The following is a 12,686-nucleotide window of genomic DNA, read 5'->3' on the forward strand; positions in this document are numbered from 1 at the left end:
TCTACTGCAAGTTTAAGTTTCTTCTAGGTGGTGTAGAAAGTTTTTGCCATCTTTTGTATGTAGATTTGGGTGAGAAGCTGATCTGTAGCTTGTCCATTAATAGTTCATTACACAATAATGAAATTCACACTGTCTCTGAATGTATGCCTATCACAGCATTTTCAAATGAATGCATTAAGGTAGACATCTTGAGATGAGATTTTCAAAGGAGTCTGGAAGTTAGATATCCAAATTTCATTGGCTCTTCTATAGAAGGTGGGTGACTCGCCTCCTCAGACGTAACAGAACAAATGCATCCAAAATGTAAATTCAGGCACCTGAACTACGTGGCACAGTTTCTAGGTGAAAATCAAAACCCTTCCTCTCACTTTAAAGGGTGGATGTGATTCTCTCTTTTCTAATATTCATGTCTTTTTTTTCCTGAGGTGATTATCTATGGAATTATTTACCTCAGTTTATAAAATTAAGAGGCTAGGTTTTCTTTTTCTTTCTCTCTCTTTCTCTTTTTTTTTTTTTTTTTTTTTTTTTAATGTATTGGCCATGATATTCTCCAAAGTCTTAGGAACCTCTAGACTCACAAAGTAAAGCTGCATAAAATGCCTCAATAGTTCACTGCTACCGCTAGGTAGAGATCCCATCCTCACTTTCATGCTGCTAATTCCAGTGTCTCACTCACCACCTGAACCTACTGACTAAAGCTGTGGAGAAGTAATTCCAGAAATAAAGTGGACAGTGTTTGTGGTGGAGGGGAGCAATTAATTAGATAAGTTTTCACAGTAGAATAAAGGCATTGGACAGGTGAATAGAAGAATGTGTCGGTTAGGAATAACCTTTTAGCAATGATGAGTCATTAAACCAGCTCATCTATAGCATGCAACTTCATCAGTAGATTGCAACTGTATACCAGTTTAAGGCAATCTAACTCCATGCTACCACAGCACTACTGTCCCAGCCATGAAATCTGGTTCCTCCTCTTACATGCATGCTGGCAATCATACAGCTGAGTGGTGAACAGTTCAGACAGCTGATAAAGCTTAAGGGTAGTTGGGGGTTTGAGGGGTAGCAGTTTTATCCTGGTCATACGATGCAGCTGCATGTGCACCAGAGTCAGCGTAAGGACAGAAATGGAAATGTGTGGCTAGTGCGAAGTGAAATTGAGTTTGAGAGTATGGGAGCCCAGGCTTAGACTGGCTTATGCTGCTGTGAAACTCAAGTCATTAAACTCAAGCCTCAAGTATAAAAGCTTTTGACTACAAATTCAACATTTGTGTTTGCTTCAAATAAGTTGTTTTCATGAACATTCCTGGCTGTAAATCCAGTCATTGGGATATTTATGGGAAACAATTAAAAGAGACACTGGTATGGCTGAGACAAATTAATAAAGACTGAAAAAATATTTGTGGTCAGAGATAGATTTTTAGTTCAGATTGGCCAAAGTATCTGTATTTCTCCACATTAGAGAGGAGCCTATGCTCTAATCTGGATCATGGTTCAACTTGAAAAGTTCACAAAGGTTTGGAAACACCATGGTTGGTCAGAATTTCCACCTTCTGGAACCAGAAAATTCTGGATATTATAAAGTTTTTGTTAGCTTGCATCTGATGTATATACTTTAAGATGTTCTAGGTAGTATGCCTTAAAATGTTATATAGAATCACATTGCTTTTACCTAGTAAGCCAGGTTGCCTGTAAACCATGGGTTCTAGGCGCACAGAGGCTGAAAAGAAGAAAACTCCAGGGAAATGAAAACTCCAGAAATATCATAAATAGCCAGTGCTGAGAAAATACTATTTCAAAAACAAAAAATCCAATCTAATATTACTTGGAAGAGAGTGGAAAAACTGAGCTATTTATGAGGCATTCTTATTAAAATGGGAGAGACTGATAGAGACTTTGAGATCTGGCATGCTAGAGATGTTATTATCTTACATTCACTTATCTATCTCTGGTACGGTCAAGACAAGGAAATTAATGACATTTGCAGTAGTTCTATCCATGGGATTGTTGTAAGTACTATGTTGTAAGTTTGATTTAGCATTCAACTTTGACAGCTACTTGCCCACTCAATCGAAGATCTAAAATCTATGACCCTCGACAAACTGTAATAGGATGAATCTACAAAATTTTTGCCTCTTTCATGCATGAAGGACCTCTTCTTTTAACCTCCTCTCCTAGTTTCTTGGGATCACTGTGATGTATAATGTGCAATATGTAGCCTTGGACCAATGACAAGTTCAAGGCCCAGTGTGTCTCATGACTTTGAACTTGCTTAGAAGAAAAAGACCTTTTCCTAGTAGGAGGAAACTTGTTGTTTCTAACCTTGCTAATTTGTAGGATATTTTGTCTTGAGACCATAATGTTATGATTTGTGAAACAGCTATTTTAGATCAAAGTTAAAGGATTTTGCAGTGGTTATTGTATTTCTTTCTGAGAGCTACAAATCTGTAATCTATCCACAGCACACTGAATCATATATATTGACAGAGAAAAATTTCCATAAACACACTCCCCTGAAGAGTGTCTCCACAGTCAAGTGTTCCCACTGTTACACATTATCAGACAAAAAAAAAAAGAGAACAGTGCCCAAAGGGGAAAAAATAAATTCTTTAAGAATATTTCTTTATAGAAGGGGTTCTATGCTTATATAGTGGTAAAGCGATAGGGTCTTAGTCCATGACTGCAACTACTCAATACTACCATAGGACAACTAAAAATTATAAATGTGACAGTGATATGCACAGACATTTTAAATTTTCTGGAGTTCACTTAATATTTTATCGATGTTAGAGCAATAAGTTAAGCTGGAAGTTGTTCCACTGACAAGCTGGGTGAAACCCCGTTTTAATCTTCATGTTTGTCAGCTCATTTGTTTCAGCAACAACTTATCATACAGTAGAATAAATAAGGTTAAGCAAAATTTTCAATACCGTAGTTCAAGAGACATCTGGCTTCACACAATTCCACTTACCAATGTAGGAGTATTTAAATGGGTTGAATTTGAGTTGAATAATGAACAAAACAATTGATGCTATACTCTGCTACAGTTACCCACCAAATGTGATTTGTTGACATTGCAATAGCAGCATTTGGTCTTAAGGGCACTTAAAATTCTGAGGTTGTAATTCAGAATTCAGTTTTGAAGGTAATCCTCCAAAGCACTACTACTGGTCTTGCTTTATGGGAGCAAACAAAGGCATGACAGCTATTTGTCTAACTATTTATCTATCTATCTATCTGGCAAATATATTTCCATAATATACCTTATGGGTTCTTTTGTTTAGACTACTTCATTTTTATGTTGCTTTACAATACCTTTAATAGCTGAGTTCCTATGTACTTGTACAGTGGCTTTTGTCTTTTAACATCCCTAAACATAACAACATTAGATGACTTATTCAAGCTTTTCTTCTTTTTTTTTTTTAATTTTACATAAATCAGATTTATTATGCAAGTGATCTGGACTAAAAAGAACATCTTGTGAACATCTACTAGTCATCCCTTCATATGTGCTGAGATGTAAAGTATGTTTCCTTGGATGAGCATCCCATTACTAGGACAGTCTAAACACATCATTGGAGTGAATGACAATCTTTACCTTAGCCTTCTCCTCCCACTCCCGACTGTGTCATCATCATAAGAAACAGAAGATTTTAGTCCTTGGTTTGTAATAATTAACCCTCTTGCAGCAGAGAACAGCTGTTCTGTTCTCTCTGTTCTGTTCATTCCAAGTTTCCATCTGGATTAGGGCAGCAGATGGATCATTCCAGTTCTCATTTATGGAAACCTTCCTTCCTATCAGGGTGTACTGCTTTGCTGCTCTGCTTGTGTTCAGCATATTAGGATAAGGTTCTTCAGTGGTTTCTCAGTGTTTCTTTGAGTTTCCTTAAAGTGTAAAAATGAAGCAGTGGGTTGCTTTATTTTTTGGTGATAATCTGGAATAGTTTCTAAGGTTCAATTTTTTCTTAACAACCCGGATGTGTTTGTCATGCATGCTTTGTAAAATTTCATTATCACTTTCTTCCTAAACCAAAGAGAAATTAAGGAGAGATCAGTTCTCTTTATATATTCTTATCAAACTGCTCATTACCTACAGAGCCTTAATTTGCAATGTACTGTGGATGCACATGTTGTGTGTTTGAGGCAAATCCTGGAGACCATTCTTAGGGAAAATTCCCACTGATGTCAATATGAGTTTTGTCTGAGTAAAGATTTCATGATTTGGCTCTTTGTTTTCAGAATGGGAATTATCATTTTCAACTCTGAGCACTCAGTTGGCCTCAAAGTACCTTGGCTCACATGGTTTTCAATAAGTGTCTGGCAGCTGTACTGGCAAAATTCCAGCATTGTGGGATTCATATTTATCCCTACATGGACATTTGGCCTTCTTCAAGCCATCACAACTATTTCTAGCTTATTGTCCTAAGTGTAGAACTCTTCCCATTTTCAGACAAAGAATAGATTCTGAATCACACTCTTTTTTACAGCAGAGGGGAGTTGTTCCTTTAAATCTGTGTAGATATGATCAGGATCGAGTATCTCTAAATCTGTATTAAAAAAATTTGTTTCATGCCATATACTCATAAAAAACAGATACAGATACATGCATTCCAGGAGGTGCAGTGGTCCGTTCAGTCAAGGGTAAGATGACTTGACAGATTCAGTGAAGGCAGATCAGCTGATTTTCCAATCCAGATATACCTGTATCAAATATAGTTAAAAGGACATTGAAATGTCTTAGTGGGAAAACTAAACATACCTTGACCAAATTTGAACAGTATATGCACTCAAAGAAAAACTGTCAATAGAAAAAGTTTTTGCTTGGCATTTGATTTTCTCACTCTGTTTCCTTTCAAGTCAATTTTCAAAACGTGCTCTGGCCTCTGGCAGCTGCCCCTGGTGTCCCAGAGTGCTTCGCTTAGCAGAAAATAAGAAAAAAGAAAAAAATCCAATTCAGCTCTGCAGGTGCTCCCATAGTGTGATTAGATCTCCTCAGTTTCTTACAGCTTCATTTATCTCATTTCCCTATTTTCATCAAGCTATTTTCTCTCATGTAGCCATCCATGCCTGATTCCTTCATGAAATTACAAGTCTGAAACAAGCTGCTATGCTAGCAGTTTCATTATATTTGTTTGGTATAACATCGATGTGCTAGATACTCAGAGGTATAGCTGTACTTGAGCTTTAGAGAAAAGAAGTTCCCTCAGACTTTCCATGTTAGTACCAGACTCCCTGGGACCAGTAGAATGCATGTACAATTTGCGGGACTGCCTTTAAACCAGACACATATGACTTGTTCATAGAGTTAAAAAAGATACAGAAATATTCATTTAAGGCAGTTATTTGAATGATAGTGTGCTCACATACCTGTTCTGTGCATCAGGAAGATCTCGTGATCAGGATAAGCAATACATCAGAAGTCTCACTGTATCTATAGACTGGTGTGCAACAGAGAATGCTCAAGATGGTGTCTGATGTAATGAAAACATTACAGATAACAGAAAATGAACAGCACATGTATCCCCCAAGGAAGACTGCTGAAGTTCCATGCAATCCCTGTTCTATTGTCCATGAGGATTAACTAATTTTTAAAGAAATTGTTTTATTCCCTTAATGGTTATCAGATTAATTAAAAAGTGTTAGTAAGTCAATTTTGTGACTGGACAGATAAGCATGTGTTCTAACTATAGTAAGGATGGATGGTATGACCAATGCTGTAGGAATAGCCCTTTTGTGGGAGGCATCAAATTCAAATTCCAGGCTCTGAATGAATTCAGTACTTGGCAGGAATGAAGAGATACATGGCACTTCTCTTTTTTATGAGCTGCTCCTTTTGAAAACCTGGTAAGTTTGTGCCACCATGCTTAATTTATGCTCTAACTTGGAAAAGAGTAATATAATTTGCAAGCAGACTTTGAAAGGTTACTGGTAGGGGGAGCTTGCCCAAGAGAGGCAAGGCAGCCACAGCTCCATGACCTCAGGTCCAACCTATAGTGAGGCTAAGCATGTATTTCCAGCAGTCATACCTACACAGAGCACACATATATACCACATATGTGCATATATATAAATGGCCAGACGCACAGATCACACACAGACAGACACACAGAGCACAACAGCCTCATCCTGCTCCTCTCTCTGGCTGAGCAGACTGGAGGTCTGCTAGTGAGACTACACATATATGCATATATGTACAATATGGATCCCACCATCAGTTGGTCTCAGTTTGCCCAGTACCTGCCCCTGGACCCCAGTCTCCACAGTTGCTGGCACCCAGAGATACAAGCCTGTGATGCCACAGCCCCTCTCCAGTTACTCATTCACATGTACATCCTGCTCACCCAGAGCTGGCCAGGGCCTCCTTGGTCCCCCAGCAGCCAAACACCCTGGTCTTGATCTCTCCCCCGGCCCCCCTCAAGTGGGTCACACTCCTAGAGACCCCCAGACCCCATGTTCTCCCTGGCATTTGGCTGGGACTCCCCTGGTCCCTCTGATAGCCAAATCCACTATAGTCTCACCCTTAGAGACCCTTCACCTACTTGCCAGCTACTCCAGCTTCATTTCCACTAGTGCTTACCCAGTCTCACACCTGTACTTACTCCAGTTGCTGGTGGTCAGACTTCAGACTCCCACACAGACCAACAAACTACTTACATGTGACCAGCCCTTTTTATCTGCTTATCCCTCTATTGTTCCAGTTGCTTCTCCCCAACTGACTTAGACCCCTCCCTTCCCCACCTTTGGTTCCTACTCCAGCTTTTCCATAGTAAGTCAGTCCTGTGCAATCCCTAAATGCTCTTCCCTTGTTATCCCATAATATATCCCATACCTGTAGTGATCCCCCTGGTCTGAAAGGTGATATGGTGTTGAATCCTTTTGGTAGCTTGGATTGTGAATAACATTTTTTCTTTTCTTTTAGTCATAATCACACATTTGGGTTTTGTTTTTCTTTCTTTTCTTTTCGCAGGAGCATCCCAGACCAGAGTATGAAACCAAAGTGCTGCAGAAAAAGCTGAAAAATAAAAACATAACAGGAAATTCAAATGAAGTAAGATGCAACTTACTCATTTCACTTATATTGGATTTGTGTTTCACTATATTTTGATTATCTTTTTGTCTGTCTCTGATGAATAGTTTGCAAAAGACACTTTTTGGTGCTCTTAATCAGCTTTGTAAATTGCTTGCTAGGGGTCTGGTGTTTTGCAGCCCTGCACTACCATTGGAAGGCTTTCAGGTCATCACTTTGCTAGTTCTGCAAAGTAAAATAATTTTCATAGCAATATGGTTGACAGGTGGCTCAGGATCTAATCCATAGAGTCATGAGTAAGATAATCACAACAGGAATTCTTGTAGTAATGACATAGAATTTCAGTACTTTGTGGACAATAAAGAAAACAGCTTTTGTTATAGTGATTTCATTTGCATAGGTATTAGTTCCAGCAAACAGGACATTAGTTTGGATTTGGAAGATGTGTTGTTCAGTGATTTGTACCTCAATGTCTTACGATATTGTAATGGCAAGAGATGTTTGTGTGAGACCTGCTAAAGAGGAAAAAGGTCAGTTCTTTAACTGAACTGTTATCTTTAATTTAACCATGGAAATGTACCATTACATTTTGTTTTGGAAGCTCTTGAAAAGTTAGACATTAAAAGTGATGAGTATTTAAGACTGCAATAGTTCTTCTGCCTAATTTTTAGTGGTTTTAATCTTTTCTTTCTCCTCCTTCTGATGGCTCTATGTTATATTCATTGCAAGACCGGTAGCTCATGGGCTTTTGCATGGCAGGTTAACATTAAGGCACAGGTTTCTGTGAGGTCTCTGGCTCAGTATTCCTGTCTTGTTGGGTGGAAGCCAGGGTACAGGACTTTGTCACATTAACAGTGCAGATCTATTGTCTGGACAGGCATCAAAGTACAGGTCTCTGTAGTTAAAGATTCAGTCCTCCTAATTTCTTGGTTTTGTATGAATGCACAGAGGCCTGTGAGGTCTCAGTCTCATCATATCTTGGTCGACCATCTATGTCATGGCATAAGTCTCTGTGAAGGTCTCACCTGAATATTTTTAGCTAACTAGTGTAATTTAAAGGCATATCTTTTGGGTGTACCTGGTCAACAAGTGTAGTGTTTGATATCAAATGACAGGGTCTGGCACCACTACCTAAACCATCTCATTACTTATCTATTATGAACTCAGAAGTCTCCAGTTCAGCAGCTGTGGCTTTCTGGAATAGAAATGATGCCAAAGCTGCGGCTATTGTGAGAATACTGATTTAGAGCTTACTTAAAGGCATATATTTCTATAAAATTAATGGCTAGTTTCCAGTATGTTAATTCCTCTGTTCTGGTGAGGATGTAAGTAGTTTTATGGCAAGAAATTGAGCTTTTATGTGGAAAGCTCTATGCATGGCACAATTCTTTTTTTCTTGCCTTACTCCAACAAGGAGTCCCTGTGAAGTTAATTGGGTTATTTTTGCAATGAAGGGATTGGGGTTTGGTTATGGGCTGGTTGTGTGATTGCAGAAGAAAATCAACACCGCTTACATACTCTCTTAAATGATAACTTGGGAATACCTGTTAAGATGAAACCTACTTCAACATACAGTTTTCCCTGACCACTGTTGAAGTCATTAACTTTAATGAGTGTCGAAGATGCCCAGCACCTGTCAGGGCCAGTAAACATATGAGTCACTCTACCCAGGCAAAAAAATTCCAAATCAGCTTGATGAGACTGGTAACAGAAAGTATTACAGATCTAATGTATTACTTGCCCAATGGGGTTTCTGTTATAGCATATAGCTTTCATACAAACACTGCTTAGAATATTTACACTACTGTAATAAGCAAAGAACAGAATTTCAGCCTCTACCACCCTATGTCATTCAGGATGTTTTAATAAATATTTCATTGGTTATTTTGAGAATGGGAAAGAAACTGTGAGGGTTCAGAGTGCTTCACAAAAGATTGGTGTGAAGTTACTCTTACAATAACACCCTAAGGTTCTACTGTTTCAGAAGATAATTCATTTAAAGCTAAAGGAGCTGAAACATTTACATGAAATGCCTCAGGGTAGGTAGCAAATGTATAAACAGTCCTTATGAATTACAACATTCATTTTAAAAATTGACAAGTTCTAAGGGACTGATTCTGGAAACCTGCAATGATCTGGCTTACAATTAGTAGCACTATTTAATTCTTTGTGGTCACATAAATAAAGGCTTGCAATGTAGAGTTTCTTGATTCATGTACATTAAAAGGCTTCTTTGTCTTTGCAGCAGAATGAAGGCATGTGTGCATACATGAACGCATATGTCTGATAATACATTCATACAAATATGGCAAATGCAATATTTGTAATAAAGAAATTAATATTATTTTTTGTTGTTCTTGTTTAATACACCATTGAAGTTGTGGATAGAAGTATTTACTGAATGGGGTAAAGTTACTGTATAAGCAGAATGTTAGCTAAAAAAGGTGTTGGGTATTTGTAATCTTCTGATAACTTGTTCCTCTCTCTGTGCAGTAATAATATTCTCAAGGGAAACACATGCAGGTCAGGAAATGAAAACTGGTCTTGTGCCTGAAAATGTGAAGATGGGGCTAGATCCAATTCTCACTGGAGCTGATGGAAAAAAAGCCTTCCAGTCATTTCTGGGAGATATGGATCAGGCCCTGACTCCTTTTCATTAAATGTCCAGCTGATCTGGCAAACATGATGCAACATCATATATATTTTTATCTTTCCTATTTGGCAGGAAGCTGAATAACTCATTCTACATATTTCTCAAGGAAAAATTTCTTTATAGAAAAAAATGCCTTGTCTCTTGGCTTATGTCCTTACTTGTAGCAAACCCTGGGAATAATTGAATCTGACATTCTATCTTGCCTTTAATTCATTTTATATGAAATTGGCAGAATAAGTTATTAAAATTGTTAATTCAGCTGGTAATTGAAACAAAAGGAAGAAATATTTCTTTCTGAACCATTTAATTCAGCTAACAACTGCATTAAAGCAAGCTGGTTTGAAGAGGAAAATCTCTACTGTAAGGATGATACACGTAAATGTAAAATAGCATTGTAAATTGCTGATTAATACTTTATGTATATATTTTAAAATTTCAGCATTGTGAAACATGAAATAGTAATTCTTGCTGCTAGTTTGTTCCTTACCCAGTTTTGCAGAAGCAAATTTCCCACCAGGTCTAAGAAACACTTCAGATGTTAGAGCACAACTATTGTTTAAGCAAGTCCTTGATAAGATTAACTACAGAAAAGTATATTTTTAATATATTAGAATCATAGAACCATTAAGGTTGGAAAAGACCTCTAGGATCATCAAATCCAACTGTCAACCCAACACCACCATGTCTCCTAAACCATGCCCTGAAGTGCCACATCCACATGTTTTTTGAACACCTCTGGGGATGGTGACTCCACCACCTCTCTGGGCAGCCTGTTCCAATGCCTGACCACTCTTGCAGTAAAGAAATTTTTCCTAATAATCAATCTAATCTTCCCCTGATGCAGCTTGAGGCCATTTCCTCTTGTCCTGTCTCTAGTAACTTGGGAGAAGAGACCAACACCCACCTCACTACACCCTCCTTTCAGGTAGTTGTAGAGAGCAATTAGGTCTTACCGAGTAATTAGCTGTAACTCTGTAGAAGAAACCAAGATAATTGGTCAAAATACTAATTTAAATAATCAGAACTGTAAAAGAACTGTGAATAAACCCAGAGTTCCTTAATTACAAATATTGAGAAAATAATTTTTACCATTTATTGGACTGTATTTTTAATATGATAAAAACACCAGTTTTGGTCCAGTATTTCTTAAATTGGCCCATGTCTTTTTAGCCTCTTTCATTGCTTTACTTCAAAAAATAGCTTCACTTTCCAAGCATAAAGGATAGTAAGAGGGATATGTAATAACAATTTTCTTTTTTTTCCTTTTCAAATTATTCCTTGCATTGTTAACTTTGGGAAATAAGAAATGGAGAATGACTGAAGATGAATGAGGGCACTTATGATGATAATCTTAGAGAGACGTCTCATTCTCCTTATGTACCAATATTTGGTTGGCTAATTGGAACATGTCACATTTGAAGAGAAAATGGTATAATTCTGTTTATTTTAATGTTTGTTTGATTTCTGTGTTATACCAGTTTTATACCAGAGTATTCATAAGCACAATTTATGTCTTCAAAAGGCTCATGACATGGTCTTTCACTGTGTTCTTATGTAGATATGTGGGTTCTTTGACTATAGGTTATATGGTCTGTACTCAAACCTCTTCCCTATTGTTGTCTTGGAATTTGGTTTTCTTTGTATGGAGTAGTGCATAAAATCTAGATGAAAACATTCCACATGCTCTCTGTGTCTCTGAAAATCTGAGGCACAATTTTCTCATTTTTATCTAATAAATGAACCCAAGGTATAGCCACAGTTCTATACTCCAGTATTTAGAAATATACTCTAGTCAGCCATCAGAAGAAGGTAGCTCTTCCAATACTCTTGATATGAAGAAAGAAAATACTTAGAAATGTACTATCATAGAATAATTCAGGTTGGAAAAGCCTTCAGGATTTTATCTAGTCCAAACTCCTGCTCAAAAGAGTGTCAGCTATGATATCAAACCAGGTTGCTCAGGGTATTATGCAGTAGGGTCTTGAAAACCTCCAAGGACAGAAATGGTAAAACCTTTCTGGACACTGCCTGACTGTCTTCATGGTGAAAAAGCTTCTCATTATATCCAGCCTGAACCTCTCTTGTTTCAACTGATGCCCATTGTTTCTCATCCCCTCAGCAACTGTGAAGAGCCTGGCTCTGTGTTCTTGATGACCTCCATAAACAAGCTGAGCAAGACTTGTTCCTCAGCCTCTCTTCATGGGACAAGTGCTCCAGGGCTCTGTGCAGGACTCAAGAAGTTGAGCAATTTATTTTTTCTACTGGAGGGCCCAAAACTGGACAAAATATTTTAGATGCAGGCTAATGAGTGCCTGAGAAGTGGCAGTAATCACTTCCCTTGATCCACTGGTTAAGCACTGGTTAATACCGCCCAGGGTGCTGTTGGTCTTTGCTGCTAAGGCGCCTCCTGGCTCATGTTCATCTTGGTGTCTACACAGACACCAAAGGGTCTTTTCAGTAAAGTCTGTACTACTGCAAGGAATTTCTGTTTCAAAGACAAGTCTTTGCATTAGTCCTTGTTGAATTTCATGAGGTTCATATAGACCCATTCCTTCAGCCTGTCTAGGTCCCTCTGGATGGCAGCCGTGTACTTGAGCATATTGACCGATGTCTCCCAATCTGTTGTCAACTGCAAACTCGATGAGCAAGCATTCCATTACCTCCTCCTTTTCTTTCTTTAAAGACATTAAACAGGGCGGTCCTAGTATAGACTCCAGCAGTACTCCAGCTGTTACAGGTCTCCTGGTAGAGTTAGCTAATACCCTCTAAGCCAGACGATCCAACCTGTGTTTTGCTAAAGTCAAGGAAAATGACATTGTCAAGTCATTGTCCACAAGTCCAGTCATTTTCTCACAGAAAGCAATCGGGTTTGTGCAGCATGATTCACCTTTGGTAAATCCATCATGACTCCTCACGATCACCTACTCTCCTTTATGTGTTCAGAGAGTAGTTTCAAAACCACTTCCCAAGCAACCAAAGTGAGGCTGACTCCTTGATTATACTTTTGTC

General features: G+C 38.2%; 1 protein-coding gene across 1 annotated transcript in view; it reads left to right on the plus strand.

Moving 5' to 3' along the window:
• The window catches only part of ANO2 (anoctamin 2), a 201,398-nt gene that overhangs the window by 99,628 nt on the left and 89,084 nt on the right, over window positions 1-12,686 (plus strand). Inside the window, exon 14 of the mRNA XM_064437499.1 lies at window positions 6,965-7,045. Within this exon, the coding sequence (XP_064293569.1) occupies window positions 6,965-7,045 (81 nt within the window). The remainder of the gene's footprint in view (window positions 1-6,964; window positions 7,046-12,686) is intronic.

The sequence above is a fragment of the Phalacrocorax carbo genome, chromosome 1, assembly GCF_963921805.1.
Source record: "Phalacrocorax carbo chromosome 1, bPhaCar2.1, whole genome shotgun sequence".
Classification (NCBI taxonomy): domain Eukaryota; kingdom Metazoa; phylum Chordata; class Aves; order Suliformes; family Phalacrocoracidae; genus Phalacrocorax; species Phalacrocorax carbo.